General features: G+C 39.4%; 1 protein-coding gene across 1 annotated transcript in view; it reads right to left on the reverse strand.

The window, feature by feature from the left end:
• tagapb (T cell activation RhoGTPase activating protein b) overlaps positions 1–14,953 on the reverse strand; it is a 28,538-nt gene extending 13,585 nt beyond the window's left edge. The window contains exons 1-3 of the mRNA XM_034700081.1: positions 14,765–14,953; positions 8,511–8,596; positions 326–496 (exon numbers count right to left, since the gene is read on the reverse strand). Of these exons, the coding sequence (XP_034555972.1) occupies positions 326–496; positions 8,511–8,596; positions 14,765–14,839 (332 nt within the window). The 5' untranslated portion in view covers positions 14,840–14,953. The remainder of the gene's footprint in view (positions 1–325; positions 497–8,510; positions 8,597–14,764) is intronic.
• Positions 14,954–17,950: the final 2,997 nt, after the last annotated feature.

Genomic DNA, 17,950 nt, shown 5'->3' on the forward strand with positions numbered 1-17,950 from the left:
AACTCAAGTCACCATATGTCTGAGTTTCCCTCATGTGACTCCACCCAAGGGGAACTACCGAGCACTCCTTCTATACAGTGACCAAACACAAAGTGACAGTACCCTTGGAGATTCCCCAACAGTCTAAATTCGCAGTTCAACAATACAAGTTTCGTTTTTACTTCCTCTTTTGCTATCCTATCCTAACTGTACAAATTTCACATTCACATTTTTGCATGTATGCAAGTTTCCCCATTACACTCTGCTTGACTTTCTTTGCATTTTTCTGTTAAAGGCCAGATGACTATTACCTATCTGTGAATGTATTAATATCATAACGTCTTACTTGAGTTTAGCAAACACAATCACATCTCTGAAGAGGAACAGGTGTCTCTCCTTGGTCTTGGAGCCCTCTGTGACCTGAACACACTCGTTCAGCAGCAGCTCTCCGTTCTCGCTGGTGAGGCCGAGGACGAATGGACTCTGATCAACAGAGACCCGGCAGGAAGCCTCCTCCCTGAGAGAGAGAGGACACAACAATGATAGGGTGGGTGACAGGGAATACCAGCTCAACTTTGATACTGCCTTCTGTCTTTCTTGTGACAAATTTTGGCATTTCAGTTTGAAACATTTTTCATTCTCTCATGGAAATAAAAGTGTCAGAGTTCATTGCATCAACTGAAATAGCACTAAACAGCCAACCTTTTAGAGCGAGTGCAAATGTAGATTTTAAGTTTACTGTTTTGAGAATGTTTCATTTTAAGTGTTGAACATCAAAATTGATACCTCTATTATGTTTTTATAGTAGAAGTAAGGCTCAGGCTAAGAGACTGCATAAAGCATAACCATTGGTTAGCAAAACAAGATGTTGGCTTTGGTTAGCATACAGACCTGTTAGCTTCTGTTAGTATAAAGAGCTGTTGATTTCAGTTAGCATAAAGATTATTAGTCTGGCCCTGCAGGGGTGTCAAGAGGTCTGAGCCAGCTTCGGGCCGCGACTCGACACTAAAGATTCAATGTGTGAGTCTTTATTCGTGGGAAGAAGTTCTGAGATGAATCAAATGATTAAAGGTTCATTTCGGTGAAGACAAGATCAGTTGTGATTCTGTGTCTGGCGGGACAGTAAGACTCTGCAAGTTATGGACTTCAGAGCAGTGAAGGGGGCTGATTAGTTATAATAATCCCTCCTAATTTAAGACCCAACACTGTTTACTATGTACGTTAAGTTACATAAGTACAGAGAGAGAGAGAGAGTAGATCAAACATAAATGGCTGCATATAAAATGTAAATGTTTGAAGTGTTTGCTGTGTGTTTTTGTTGATTGTTACTGTTCTGGTTTTTGTTTTTAACTCTGTAAAGCACTTTGAATTGCTCTATGTATGAATGGTGCTTAATAAATAAACTTGCCTTGCCTTGCTGTTGTTGCAGCCAACCATAAAGCTATTCTTTGATTTTGATGGATTAAGTGAACTTAACTGTTACCTGCCAAGCCATTTAGCAAACATGCAACTAGAGTATAACATTAAGTTTTAGTTTTATTAGAGAAAATGTTCTCGGCACACAAATCATCAACAATTGAATAATGATAGCATTGAATGAATAAATGCTAGCTGGTACGTTACTTTAATAACAACAGTCGTCTAACAATAGCTTTAGCTTAATATTAATCCATTAAACTAGAGTCGAATTTACAGGTCTGTATCAGCTTTACAATGTAGCTTGGTACCCAAAAGGGTTAAATACTCTCACAGGCCATGAAGATTGTGAAAGAGAGCATCACTTAACTATTCCAGTGGTTATTAAACTACAACTGGAAACTACAACTGGTTCAAAACTCAGCCGCCCGTATCATCACATGCACCGCCTCCATCCACCACATCACACCCATCCTACAACAGCTCCACTGGCTCCCCATCACACACTCGATCAACTATAAAATACTTCTCCTCACCTTCAAATCCATACACAGCCTTGCCTCTCCATATCTCTCTGACCTCCTCCATGCTGCCACACCTGTCCGCACCCTCAGATCCTCCTTTTCCATCCATCTCACTGTCCTCCCCTGCTCACCTTGTTACCATGGGGAGTAGAGCCTTCAGCCACTCTGCTCCCCAGCTCTGGAACTCTCTCCCACCTGACCTTCATAATACTGACTCACTCCCACATTTTAAATCCAAACTCAAAACTCATCTGTTTAGACTGGCTTACTCCATCTGACCACAACTCCACTGTCCATTCTTTTAAAACTTTTTAAATTTTATTTTATTACTGTTTGTTGTTTAACCTCTGTTTGTTTTAAGATGTAAGGTGACCTTGAGTGTCAAGAAAGGTGCCTACAAATAAAATGCATTATTATTATTATTATTATTATTATTATTATTATTATTGTTAACATTTGGTCCCAAAATGCCAATGCTATCTGGTATCATGCACAACAACACAAGGGGCTGAGGATACTGATGTTGTGCTTTGGCGATGAATACTTTTCTCAAGAGCATCCTAATAAACTCACCATTTATTTTATCATCAACATATTCACTGACTTAAGTAAAAATGCCTCCCACTTTGTCATTTTCCATGTAATACCACAGAGATGATGCACCCATGATTGAATGTGATGAAAATGTCAGGTATGAGTGTGAAGGCTTTATTACCCTGAGAGATCAATAAACTAGTATGATTGTATTAAAGTTATTTGTACACTTGTATTTACTCACTCACTTGGCTATTTGTTCAGACAAAATGTTAAGTGATGAAACTCAGACTGCTTGTTGTCTTTCTTTCTTTCTTTTTCCTCAAGAACTGAGAGACTGGCTGTTGTTCTCAGTGTTATTAGGGGATTACCTTTCATCTCACTTGATATTTCACATCACTTTTCTAATAACAGCATAATCTGGAATGATGGGGGAAATCAATCTTGTGTATCAAATCAACAAACAAGTCAAGGTATGAAAAAGAAGTAAGAGTTGTTTGTTCAAATCATTTTGAAACTAACTTTGGTCACTGCTCATCCTACTTGCTCTGAGTTCAGGGCAGAAATTCAAATTTTAGAAGCAGAGGTACTTTCCCCTCAGCATGCATGGCCTACTGAATCTGACACATAAAATACCAGCAAACAAAACAGAATACTAACTGCAAATGAGGGTCATCATCATTCATAGAAGACTTCACTAAGACTTCAGTGTTAGCGTTTGGTTGATAAACGACTGAAATTAGGTCTGAATTACTCATTTAACCAGTTTTTGAAGTGGTTTAATTATGTATTATTAGTTATAACTGTAAACTATATCTGTTTCTTAGAACACTGCTTATTTTATCATTTTTATTAGTCGTTCATTTCAGGGATATAAATGATGAAGGCCATTATGAAATCCAGTCTATTCAAATACATCTGGATATTTATATGTTCAGAGATGTTGTAAAGAGAGCAGTTTAAACATTCCTGGGCATGAGTAGATACTTAGGCTTTGCTGCTCTAAAAGCTAGTAAGACTCATGTCTGCTGACATAGTTGACTGATACCTGACAGTTTCAGTACAAGTTGGTGTCTGTCAGTGGTAAGCAGCTGAGGTATTTCACTGGTCACTGTGATGCATTGCTCCGTAATGAATCACTATTGCCAATTAAATGAGATATGACTTTAAAATCGTTGCTACCAATGTGTGAATGTGTCCAGAAAATATCATGTGTCTCTAACTGATATTTTGCTGTTACCTATGCAATTATTATCACTTTTATTTACATTTGAAGCTTAATCACATTATACTTCAGCTTAGATCAGTCCCATTTGACATATTTGTCTATTGAGCATAAAGCTAGTTATATATAAAAAAAAGGGTAATGTTGGCTAAACATGTAGCTGAAAAGTAGTAAAAGCAAAAAAAAAAGAAGAACAACCTGCCCTTTTTACTCTTTGGTTGTTGATATTTTGGGACTGGGCTGTATTAGCTGGTAAGCAAACATTAACCACCTCTTGCTAGCTGCTTTTAGCTTAAAATCTTACATTGATGGGTCGGTATTTATCTCACTTTTGGCAGGAAAATAGATAAATGAATTATTCTACATGAATTGAGGGTTATTAACACTATTTAAAAAGAACAAAAAATCTGAAATCTGAGTAAAGGGGTTTTAACTACATTTTATCATGCTTGTATAGTTATTGCTTTGGAATAATTAGACTTAAACACGTAAAACAACTTAAAATTAAATTTCCTTTATATTGGTATACTCTCTACGTCACTGGTAGTCCCACTACAGTGAAACTAACACCCACCAATTCCCCTACCTCACAGACATGCACAACGTGTGGGAGTGGTGAACTGGTGGAGGTGTGAGAGAGCGGGGGTCGTTCTGACATTTCTTCTCGTGTTTTGCTTTTATGGATTCTCCCACTTAATGCTTAGGTGGTCTTTGTGTGACAGATTTAAAAGGTTAAAGTGTTCAACGTCAGACAAGTAAAAGGAGGTGATGAAGAGCCTACACACTCGGGACTTTGGCTTTGCGAGAAACATGTCAAACTGTGGGGGCTTCATGACACTACAGAGCTTTGAAATCCGAACGTCATTTGTCGGTCTATTTATTGCTTTTCTTTATAAAGAAGATGCGATTGCTTTTCAACAGAATAAGCTAAAACATTGTTATCGACCATGATGTTTTTACAGAATCTTTCAAAAGCTGAAATCAGCGTTTGAATGCAAGGATTTAGAAATCTCAAGGCCCAAGTCGAACCCATTCTTCACTCCTTGACAACAAATATAAAAGAGACAAACATTCTTTTCTTTAGTTATTTCAAGATACCTTGTTTTCTTGTGTACCTTACAGATGAAACTTTCTCTAGAAGCGGTTTAACACGTTCTCACCACAGCAGTGCATTAAATACACATGGGGAACTACCGAATCACTGAACCTTTCTCAAATGCTTTAACCTAAATTTAATGACAGCAAAACTTGGAATTGGCCAAAAAATAAAGATCAGCCAGAGCAATTGTAAGCTAACTCCAAAAATACACACTATAGCAGATCCTTTTGAAATGTTATGTCATGTTCTGAACCATTAATGAAGTAGAAGTGCTTAAAATTGAAAACTTAAAAATGCTTTCAGGTTCTGCATACAGTTGTTGTAGAAGTCCTCTGTGTCAGTGGTTAAAGTGCAGCTGAAGAAGCAACAGATGTCAAATAAAAAAAACAGGTGAATTTGGCCTATATTTCTCTGAGCCAGAGTGGTTGTGGGAGAGGTCATCTGAGTTTGAACTAAGTGCAGGTGGCTCTGTAAATCCCCCACAAGGACATCTGTGTCTGTGGACTGAAAATGGTGATGTCGGGGGGGCACCACACAGTTGGGGGATATTTAAGTAACATCATGAAACAATCTAACATGATGAGACATTGTGGGAGGGGCGATACTGAAATGATACTCTCTGACGGTGGACATGACTTGAGTTTTTCCCTCATGTGCTGCCACCTGGAGGCTGGAGGCTGGAGGCTGAAGGAGGGAAAGTGAAACCGGATCTGTACAACAAAATAGCTTCGACAATAGATGTGAAAAAGTGAACTTAATTAAATGTCATGGATGTGTTTTTTGTGTTTTCACATTTGTTGAACTTGACAAGAGTCTTCACATCTTTCCAAAGACACCTACAGGTCCACTGGGCTAAAGTTGTGTTTCTGAATTGAACCGATATATTTGTAAATCACCTGATGCTGGTTTATAGATAGCTGGATTGTGATTACCTGTTGTCTCTGTTTGGTCCAGCCACTATACAGTATCGGCGTTTTTCGACCGGAGGAACTTTACCCCGGAACTAGGGACTTTACCCCTGAACTATGTGCGTTTTAACCAAGCGGCAAACTCCGGTCTCAAACGATGAAGCCAATGCGGAAGTGCTATAAACTGCAGTACATCGAGAATCCGCTTGAGGCTGGCTGCAGAAACACCGGAAACTACATAGATATGAATGGGAAAAAGACGATCTTTGCAGCATTAATAAACATGTTTACAGCCTGGTTCAAAAAACGGCTTGGCCCTATGAAGCTAATCTCTCTAATGGCACACACTGTACGGGGAGTGAATTTTTTTCTAACGTGACGGTTCAGAAGATATTAGGATTACGAGTTTTGCCCAAATAAGGACATGACTGACGTGACTCCCGGTCGGGAACACACAGCCATTGGCTAAGAGGCTCACACTACGTCACACTCTGCCTGGTTGAGTTCCGCATTACCAATATGGCTGCCGCCATCGATTTGCTTCAAAACAGCTCTCAGGAACAGATGGGTGACGTCACGGATACTACGTCCATATTTTATACAGTCTATGGTTTCAACTGGTGGAACTAGGGTCTAAATTTAGTTCAGGGGTAGATAATCTCCCCCCCTAAAAAGCCCCTGCTAGGGGGGTAGTACTTTTTTGGGGGGCAGGGCCTGCAATGCTGAACGTGTCTGATTGGTAGCTTAACCGCAGTGTGTTTATTCAGCCCGTCGTCCACAATAACATCACACACGTGTAATTCACTTGATTTCTCAGATTTCTCTTTCTTTAATTTGTTCTATCTTTGTTGTATGTGTGTGTACTTTTCAAAAGAAGAAGCTGTGGTTCACTTGATTTAGCAGCTTGTAAAAGTAGTCTTCTCTAAACCCACCGTGAATGCGTCTCTCCCAGTGTTAAGGTTTTAAAAGTGGCCCTGTAAACTGGAGACCTTCAGCTGAATGTAACAGTGTTTGTGGAGTTTGCACAGCTGTTGAAACACAGAGGGACTTTTAAGATTCAATATCCTCATCAGATAAGTATTTAATGATTGTGTGTGCAAGTGTGCACAGGCCTAAACTGTTTTTACGCTTGAAGGCTTCTGAACTAACATATTCTTTTCCTGATCCAGAGGTGCTTTATGGGGCTTCAAACTCCATGGCATGGAATTAATGTTGGACTTATGTAGTGTTTAGGGACTAGGCCCCCTATCAATAGCTTTTGGAAGCTTATCTGGGGTGTCCTTTTCATGCATCTTAATTTTTCTGCTGTTTGTTTGTTGGATTGGCTCATGTTTCTTGACGTATCAAATAAAAACAAAAACAAAATGTAAGTGAGAAAAGTTCCTCATTATATGGTTAAAGACTAGGTAAACAAGCATCTAATGAAACCTCCATTACTTTGTCACCGGATAATACTTAAGTTCAGGAACATGTTATGACTAATACTCAAAGAAGATCTTTTAGGGTCTTAAAAGGGGGTCCAACCATGTGTTTGTCCATCCATCAATTATCTACACTGTTTGTCCCATTTGGTGTTGTAGGGGGCTGGAGCCAATCCCAACTGTCAATGGGTGAGAGGTGGGGTAGAGCCTGGACTGGTTGCCAGTCAATCATAAGTCATGTGGTCATGTAGGATTAAATCATGCACCGCATCTTTTAGAATAATAACTTAACACAATCATGCCTGACCTGATCAAACTTTTTAAAGCCCTCAGGAAAATAAAAACATAGTTTAAAACAATAATCCCTGATAGAGAGTGTTTGCCTGCTTTGAACACCTGCTTCATGTGCTCTTTATAAACCACCTTAATAAACCACATTGAATTTGTGCCCCAACCACCAAAGTGGGTTAAAAGCGGTCATAAAGACAGGTCTACAGATGTGACGTCAACGTAGAGAGCAGAAAACTGCAAACCAAAGTTGAAACAACTCCGAACTAAAGTATGTGAGGTAAATGTTGTCACTCTAACATCTCTGACATTTAATCAACCTTAGAAATCTTCCTCATCCGGATTTTACATCTGATTAAGAGCTTGATAAATTCATATTTCTTTAATAAAACGCCTGTTCTTTTAAACTGGATAACAGATAGGATCCCTTCAAAGGTACAATGGCAGAGAGTTGTACTTGAATATGTCCCACTGGACTACCTAACATGTAAACTACATTATAGAGACGATGTTTTCCGTAGAACATTGGAACCCTTCCTGGTATATATTGGGCTAAATGTTTCCACTATTCTTACAAGAGGCTTTTTGCTATAGACACAGCTTTTTATTATTATCATTATTTTTTTATTTTTTTATTCCTTTACTTTCTTTTTCTCTATTTTTGCACCTCTGCAATGTACATTGTGAATCATTTAACTGACACCTGTATTAACTTAACTTGAATGTTAACCATGATATATATGTGAGCCCAGTGTATATGTTTTGTTTGAACTGTAAAAAAAAAACCTAATAAATATATTTCTAAAAAATAAAAATAAAAATAAAACACCAGTTAAAAATTCTGAAAAAAACATGATTCACCTGGAAATTGCTTATTTTTTACAACTGAAACATGCAACAATTCTCAATCCAAAAACAGAGGTAGTTTCCGCTGACACAGCACAACATCTAATCTCTGGAATTGCTGCAAAAATAACGTGCTCTGATGGAAATGAAAACACCCTTCAACCCGTGACAGACAGTGATCTATAACAGAAGACAGGATTTTAAATGTTCTTGTGAATCTGCGATATGAGTGTGGAGATGGAGAAAGGTTAAAAACAATGTTGTGCAAACCTGATAGGAGACCAAGGCATTCCCAACGCCTTCGCAAAGACCAGAGACGGGGCAGAGCGGCGTCTCTGAGCCAAGTGTCTGAGGTGCTGCAAAAAACACACAAATTTAAAAGCATGGATTAAAATGTCTTTAATAAATTGAAAACACAAAGCAAATTCCTTGTTTGTGTAAAACGGCTCTGCAATAAAACCTGGTTGTTTTTATAAAGACTGTGGGATAGGCACAATTGTGGAAAAGAAATAAAGGAGACTTCCAGACAAGATGCTGCATTGACCTGTTTATCTGCTCTTACTTCCTGGTCAATAAAGGGGCTTCTTCACCCCCTGCATAAGTGGAGTGGGCATGGTCTTCTCTTTCATAAACATATAAAGACCCCTCCTATCTACTCTGTTTTTTTGCCTGACCAACAGGAGCAGCAAAACAAAAAGTATTCAATCAGAGGGAAGAACAGAAACAACAGCACAGATTTGGAGGGATTTGAACACGAACAGACCTTGTCTTTAAAAGCAGACTTTTTAGAGTACTAGTTAAACATTTTGAAAAAATATGTGTTCAAGCTCATATGTAAGGGATAATGTAAAGTAAGTGGGTTGATGGAGCCCTGACAGGTAGGGATGAAATGGAAAGGTCTAAATGATCTGTTGAAAAGTTTGAGTATGAAGTTGTAAAGGGAGAAAAGAAAACAGCCTTTGGTGCCTATTTCCTTTGCACAGTGGAGGTCGGAAATCTGAAGGAAGTAACAGTAAGAATAAAACACATCTTTGAGTTGGGGTAGGAAAATAAAATGAGTCCTCTTATTCTATTTCCAGGTATTACCTTTGTGGTGTGATGCATTGTTCTGTGAAGGGGAGGGAAATGTCAATGAAATGACTTAGAACACTGCCTACAAAAGCAACCAAAGAAAAACCTTCATCATGTAAAGAAGGATGATGAGACCGTAGGTATAGATTTCTGTGCAGCGAAAACATTAAATGCTACATAAGTTCCAACACCATAAGACAAGTCAAGTCAAGTCAAGTCAAGTTTATTTAAATAGCACATTTAAAAACAACCAGTGTTGGCCAAAGCTTTTTACAAGGTTAAAAGTAAAAAGTACATGAAGACAACAATAAACAACATATCAGGATATTACAGTCCTCTTCACGAGGAGAAAGTCGAAGAGAAGAGATGTGTCTTCAACAAAGATTTAAAACATTCAACAGTGGAGGCCGATCTTAATTGGAGTGGCAAGCCATTCCAGAGCTTGGGGGCCGCTGCTGCAAAGGCTCGGTCCCCCCGGGTTTTAAGCCGACTTTTAGGCACATCCAGGATCAGCTGGTTCATTGACCTCAGTGCTCAAGCTGGATTATGAACATGGAGAGGATCAGCCAAGTGGAATGTTGCCAATCCATCTAGGGCCTTGTACATTAAAAGCGCAATCTTAAAATCAATCCTGTGACGGACTGGGAGCCAGTGGAGAGCACGCAGCACAGGTGGGATGTGCTCCCTCTTTTTCCTGCCAGTCAGGAGGCGAGCAGCAGCATTTTGAACAAGCTGCAGGCGCTGAATAGACGACACGTCTAAGCCCACATAAAAAGAGCAAAAGACAATAAGCAGTATGGAAGTCCCAAAGCTACACAAACAGATCTAAGCCCCGCCCACTAGAAATTGTCTCTGTTTAAATCTCACTAAATCCGACAGTCCGTTACTGCACATGAAATCCCAGCTGATTTAAATAGCCTGAAAGTGTTTGCTATTGATTGCTTGCGTACTATCTCAACCATGCAATGACTGTCTACATGGATGATTCAATGTCGCCTGGCAACAGCAAGGCATGTACACAAGACACTGTGGCTGTTTTCGAAATGGCCTGCAACATACTATCTACTAATGTAATAGGCAGTAGGTACTGCCTAGACATCCCAAGAATATTCCTGAACTGAAAAATTTTGTAAAGAGTAATGGTCCAAAATTCCTCCTGACCGTTGTGCATGTCTAATCTGTAACTACAGGAAATGTTTGGTCGAGGTTTTTGCTGCCAAAGGAGGGTCAACCAGTTATTAAACCCAAGAGTTCATATCCTTTTTCCAGCCTGCACTGTGAATGTTTACAAGGTGTGGTCAATAAAAACATAAAATATATAATGTTTTTGTGGTTTAAGCAGACTGTGTTTGTCTATTGTTAGGACTTAGATAAAGATCAAAGCACATTTTATGAGCAATTTATGGAGTAATCCAGGTAATTCCAAAGGGTTCACAGACTTTTTCTTGCAACTGTATGTGACTGATGCCACCAGTGCATGATCTAGGCCTACTTAATTCCTACTTCAGTCATTGTTTTCTGAATTGTTTGATTTTCTACTTTATTTTTGGCAGCCTATAGGATCAATATTTGAATGAGTGCCATCAAACTAGCAAGGAACAGCTTAGCGTATACACCATTCTAGCGTCCTGCAGTTGCCGAAAATGGCCTCCATACATAATTTGTCTCCGGCTAAGTGTGTATTTAGGAAAGCTTTGAAGTCTTTCATCTTTATAGTCTATATAGTTTTTATTTTGGATTCTTTTTTACAAAGTGTTCATTGAGACAATAGAAAACAGAACCAGTGAAGAATCAAAAGACAATATCTGCAATACAATTTCATATGAAAAAATCTGTATCAAGTCTAACTCTTTTTTTACTTTTCACCTTTCCCTCACGGATTTTTTTTCCACAAACTGTCAGTTTTGTTGATTTGGGTGGAAGAAAATACATTTTTTTATTTCTTGTACCTGCTCTTGTCCTCTAATTGCCAGACAAACTTGGAAATTGGGTTAGGCAGAGCAGAGGACAAAGAGAAAACATCCTCTAGAACAAAACAAACAAAAGCAGGAACATTTCACAAAGCGTCTCTCTCTGTCCGCTGTCTCTGCTGTAATGGCACATAGTCCACTGACTCATGATGGGTCTAACAAGCACACAAAGGAACGGACTGACCTACAAGGCCAGGGTGCACAGAATTACGTCATTATGAGATACAGATTCTTCCTGTGTACAAACCATAGCCTGTTTAAAGCTTGAATGTATGATGATGCCACCCATTGATTTTCGAGGAAGTATTTTGAAACCATATAATGGCATATCAGAAATGCTATATCCACCTAACTTTCAATCAATCCAGACAAAGAGGCAGAGCTGAGGCGGGCTTGAAGCCTCCGGATAAACAGCTATGATGTGTCCACCTGTCAGTTCAGTCACCACATCCTTAACTACACTAATTTATGTGCAACTATTTGCCTTTATGTAATAAAAATTAATGAAACATAAAACAATTCACTCTCTCAATTTCTTAAAGTTATATTTTGTGTATTTTATGCCTTTACTCTGAGAGGATAGGACCGTGATTAGAGCAGGAAACTGGGAGAGAGAGTGGAAGGTGACATGCTGGAGAGGAGCTTCAGGTTGGTACAAATCCAGGCCATCCACTTGAGGACTATAGCGTCTAAACATGAGGCGTAGGGCTTAACCACCGCTCCAAACTGGTGCCCAAACATTCCAAATACCATTTCTAAACCAGTTTTATTCTTGCTGTAAAAACTGCCATTTTGGTGTCTTATGTGGATTCCTTGGGTTTGCAGTGAGCCCCAAGTGGAGACTCAAGGAACTGCAGTTTTTACACATCAGCACTGACTTCAATTTTCAACACTGAATGTTGCCACTTGGTTCAGGCTTCCATAAGAACAGAGCGTTGGCTTTACTGAAAGTACAATTTATTTAGTGGAAGTGTCAGTGTTAACACATAAATCTTGATGCGATTAAGGTTCGTACATTTTTTCAATGCAAGCTACTTTATTTTCATTTTGGCACCGCTGTTAAGCAACTGCTGCTGCAAAAAATAACAACACCACTGTGCTTTTGAATGGCAAATTTAAATTCTCCCAGACAGCTCAGTTGGCAGGTCAAAAAGTAATCTGCACTATGTGTCAAACAGAATTAAAATATAAAGTATACTTTGAGTTTGTGCAGCTAATCAGCTTGATGTCAGCAGGCAACGGCATCACAAAAGTCAGCAGAGCACTATTTTGAAGGGTGTGAACCACCACAGACCTGACACTTGGGTCTAAGGGACATCCTCAGGTTGGCATGTTGAGACCCATCATATGCCTTACTGTCACAAGGAACAACATTTTCACACATACAGGACCTGTATGAAACAAAGCAACCAAACTGGAACTCCTGGAGAGTGCAAATGCTGTGGCATTAACCAGTGATCACTGGACGTCTGTGAGTAATCAGATTTATCTCTGAATAACTGCACGCCATTTTGACACTATATGCATTACTGGATATTTGTTTATGTGTAACAGTGTTATCCTTAAAAAAATATAAAAAATAAGCTCTGAATTTCACAGTGTAAGCACTTTAAAACTGCCTCCTGCTGCTAAGTAATGGTTTCAGACCACAATAGCATAGCAGTGCAGCGTTCATAATAAATAATTCTTTAAGTCAAGATCATAAAGTAACATTTCTTTGATCCTCAAATCAAGACGCAACTAAGAATGTTTTTTTGAAAGGCAACATAAAGGAAATTGAAGCTGGCAAATAAAAATGTGATTAATCACGATAAACCAATCGAATTCTGCGATTAATCATGATTTTATAAAATGATGCCTATCAACATGTCTATAATACTACTTATCAAACAAAATAATACAATATAAATATAAGTTCACCAAAGCCTTCTAAACATAATGTAAGATTTAAAATGTCCCTCCTGAGTTACAGGTTTAGATGGGAGTTAAAACAAGAACTAGAATAAAACAACCTTCCACATTGTACTGTCTTAAATGGAGACCTAATATGGCATCTTTTGTTGCAAGGAATAGACGGCTCATGTTTCTATAAATCCAGACATGCAGAGGAATGATGCAAAAAAGGAGAAATAAAAGGGCCATGTGAGTGCAACTATAGTTGGAACTACATCGTTGAAGGAGGACACGATGTGATCCGACCAGATGAAGGAGTTCTAGGAAAACCTGAATCTGTTGTTGGTGATATCGAGCTTGAACCAGATTTATTAAAGGCTGATAATAACACTATTCAAGACCACTTGTGTTGTATCTTAAGGTGATAGTATGTCCTATTTTCCACATATAAATGCCCACTGGATCTATTTTTTTTTATTTTGTTGATTTATTGTAGTTGCTAAAACTTTCAGAGAAACCTGAAACACCAGGTGATACTGTACCTCAGAAGTGAAGATAGAAGGTGGAGAACTGTATTGCTACCTTGGGATTGAGTTTAATCATTTATTTGATTCACATTTTCATAAAGATGACTTCATAAAGCACGAAAACTTTTACGCTTTATACTTAACTTTATATATCTCAAAGTCCAGATTTGACTTTTATTTTACGTCAGTTTTTGTCCCCACCAACACGTGGTGTTTTTGTGGTTAATTGGTTACTAAAATGTCTCCTATTTTCACAAGATATTTCAGCACTTTGTCACATTTTCCTCAGTCACCTCTTATGTGTGTGTGTGTGTGTGTGTGTGTGTGTGTGTGTGTGTGTGTGTGTGTGTGTGTGTGTGTGTGTGTGTGTGTGTACTGTGTTGATAGCACTTCAAACCTGCAGTCTTCAAGGCTCAAGGACTCACACTGCAGGCATGTATCCCTGCATTCTCAGAATACCCTACAGCAACATGTGGAGAAACTGATCAGATTCAATCAGGACCAAAGGTCTAAACCAGCCCTATTCGATTAGCGGGCCACATGCGGCACAAAAGCAAGCCTTGAGTGGCCCAAAACCAATTGCAGAGTGATTGTGACTTGGGTCCAGCAAGAAAAACATCTTTTACTAACAGTGACAAGTGCTGCTCTTTTATTGTGTTTATGCTTTTGGATGTGGCAATACGTTAATAAACATCCAGTTTGTTTGTATCTTATCTATTTGTTTTCCTTTTAAATGGTTAACTTTGCTCACTGCTCATGTCCTTTGTCTGAAAATACGGCCCGATGAAATACTTAATTGAATAGCCCTGGTCTTTTCATCCACCCGATTCTCATTATGTCAGCAGCAGTGTGCAGCTCTCTTCCATTTTCTTGGACTAGTGAAAGCTTTCTCTCCTCGTCCTTGACTGTAGCTGACCTCTTCGGTTCAGTTTTTATGACACAGCTTCTTAAATACTCTACCTTCCAAAGGGAAAACATTCCTGAAAAGATTCTTCCGAGTGTTTTTTAAGAGGGAGATTTATGACCTCTACAAATTACTATTGAATGATGGATCAATACTCACGGGGCGTAAAGAAGCTGCAGCATCGTCGTAACTTCCTCTCCTCATTGCTGCAATCCCATAACCAGGGGTGTCCATGCCAAAGCCCTAGATCTCCTGCCTTCCCAGTTTCCTCTCTGTGAGTGGATGGAAAGTAATTTCTGTCCCAATTTGAGTTCTGCGAACGAGCTGGGGGAGCGGCTGCAGAATGACGTCTCCTGTCCTGAAAAACAGTCCCCTCTATACCCGGTGCTAATGAGAGTGACAACAATGGAGGCCCGTCCAGCACACAAACAGGAGAGAGAGTTCTTTGTGCCTGACCTGGACCTGCAGTGCCACTCTGATCCAAGCCCCCCTTTCCCAAAGTAGAGGCCTACCCTCCCATCCATCTATCTCTCCAACCTGTCCTGTTTCTCTCCAGTGGGGCAGCTTCTCCCCTTAATTAGACCCCGCTGCTGCTGCGCCCCAATTTCAGACTAACAAGGGTGAGATACCGTGACAGCCGGTGCCTCTCTGAGGGTCAGAGTCTCATAAATTCTCCCCTGCCCCATGTACAGTATGTACATGAAAAGGTGGCAGGATGATAGGTGCGCACACACTTAGACTTCTGGATTTGACTTTTTAAATCTAGGGCAGTTTTCTCACTGTTGAAGACTAATTCATTAATAGGAAGGTCCATTCCCAGTTATCTTTTTTTAACATCTTCTATTTAGTGCTACCCCCCAGACTTCTGATATCAGCCTTATTCGAATAATACGAATACTGTTTGCTTGCTGTAAAGGTGTAATAATCATAATAAATGAAAAATAACAACTCTCACAACTAATCTAACAAATCGTAATAATAAAACAAAATTTAGTAATAGCATGAGAGCAGAGGCACTGGCTTTTAGACATAGACTGTATATAAAATAGACGTCATCTCGCTCGGCTCAAAGTGAGGCCGCCACAAAAACTGCTCCCCCTAGTGGCTGGCTGCAGTATAGGTAGAAAACGCGGCCTGCTACATACTGCCTATTAATGTAGTATTCAGTAGGTACTGTCTACTACATGCTGCATTTGCATTTAGTATGTAGTATGACTGTTCTGTTCGATCTGTGTTGCAGTACGCTGAGCCAGATGTCACTGGATTTACAGTTTTGGAAAGCTGAAGCAAACAACGGCCAAGCTGATAGAGAAACTGCTTATTTAGCATCACTTATTATTTAAAAAGTTAGGAAGTGGTTTATATGTAATTTAATAATTTTCAAAGCACCTAAAAATTGAGTCCCCCCCCGTCAAAAAAGAAGGAAAAAGAAAAAAGCGGAACGAGCACTGTGAATTGTGGGAAACACTACCCGAGGCAGACTGGTCCTATGCATACTGTGAAATTTTCCCGAATCAGTAGACATCCCGGGAGTTTTGGCATACTGCAGATTTTGCTCTTTTTCACATACTACTTACTACATACTGAATTTTGGCCAAATCAGTACGTACTGCTAGTGTAGTAGGCGGTTTCGAAAACAGCCTCTGTCTCCCCTTTTCATTTGAATGGGGCTGCGGTCAAACTTTAAAAAAATAAATACATGTCGTATGTTTTTCACAACCGTATGTTGTGGTGATATGTAGTTATTATTCCACTGTTTTGTGTTCAAGGCCTCTTTTTTCTGGAAACTTTATTTTTCGTTAGTTATTAGAGGTTAAAAAACGAGGTTTTACTTCTGGGTTTGCTTTGATTGACAGCTGCCGTAGAGAGAAACTCCGTAGGACCTCAGGACGGTACGCTTTAGGACAGAGCTTGTTACCGTGTAAACACACAAATTCCCTACTGAGCAGACTCTGGCTGCAGAAAATTTACAAGATGGCAGTGTTCTGAGAGGGATATTTTGGCTTCCAAACCGTACAATGGGACAAGGCGGAGCGACGCTGTCCATTATATATACCTTCTATGGTTTTAGATCAGTGGTTGTGATGGACTGGCAATGAGACTCCAAAATGAATGTGTCAGTATGGGCACAGTGGAACAAACACAACTGCCTCTTTTAGTTAGAGTTGGCTCCGGTCCTAGACATCTCCCATTGTTAGGAAAAGTTAATGGCTTCTGTCCAGTTGTCAAAAGCTCAGCATGGAGCCAATCCTGATTTCATTAATGTTTGATCTTGGCTGTCTGGTGGAGCATCAGTTATGGGTTCCATTTATTCAGAAAGTATTGTCATTACTATTATTACTGCAATTTACGCCATTTCACATTAATATATTTGATAGGTTGTTGATGTTTTTTACGAAACAATTCTAAAGCTGGTTGGGGGTATGTCACTAGGGTAAAAGCCCAGATAAAACCCTGAGACAGGTCATTGAATAAATGTAATTAAATCTTCTTGCTGATTTAGACAATGGAGGAAAACATTCTGTTGCTCATTAAGGCAGCCGATTCTCACAAGGTTACATAATTGGTGGCACATTGGCAAAGCCCAGCTAAGCATGTCACAGATCACTTCAAAAGACCCTTTAAAGGATCAGTCCGAGTGTTGGAGTTATCCTGGGAAATATTCTAGAGGTTTGTCAAACTAAACTGATTAGATCGGAAAGAAAAAATGTATGCACTGTCCTTAATGACAGCAGTCTGCATTTACTTCTGAAGTAATGAGAGAAGAATAAAGAAAGTGAAAAAGATGTAAGCACAACCCTGTCCTCATAAAACTACTATTGCAACTGTGTTAACATTGAACCAATACATTATTTTGTGTCCATACAAAATTCATTCAGACACGTATGCAGTGTAGGAGATCAGTGCTTGGAAACAAATATACAACCTAATTGCAATGAAGGTCAAGTTTAATTGTGTCCTAACTGGTTTTGTCTGTCTGCCAATTTGTGTTATGACTTATCTGCACAGGGAATTTTGCTGGTTTTGCCAAACAGATAATCTCCTGTTTTACAAATTCTCTCTATATTGGCTGTATTGACGCTCATATTTTACTTTCACTATTCATAACAAATGCAGTTTTTTTTTATTCTGCTTTATTTTCTTCCATTTTTGCCAATAACCACCATTACTAAAGTGTACACTTAGTGTCTGCTACTGCCTGCTGACTGTGGCTACAGGACTGAAAGTTGGATTGATTTTTACAGCTGCTAGTTAATCTTGAGACACAGGGGGCGCTGGTGGCCTAGTGGTCCAAGCGCCCCACGTACTGAGGCTACAGTCCTCGTCGCGGGGGTCACCGGTTCG

This window comes from Notolabrus celidotus, chromosome 13 (assembly GCF_009762535.1).
Source record: "Notolabrus celidotus isolate fNotCel1 chromosome 13, fNotCel1.pri, whole genome shotgun sequence".
NCBI classification, from domain to species: Eukaryota; Metazoa; Chordata; class Actinopteri; order Labriformes; family Labridae; genus Notolabrus; species Notolabrus celidotus.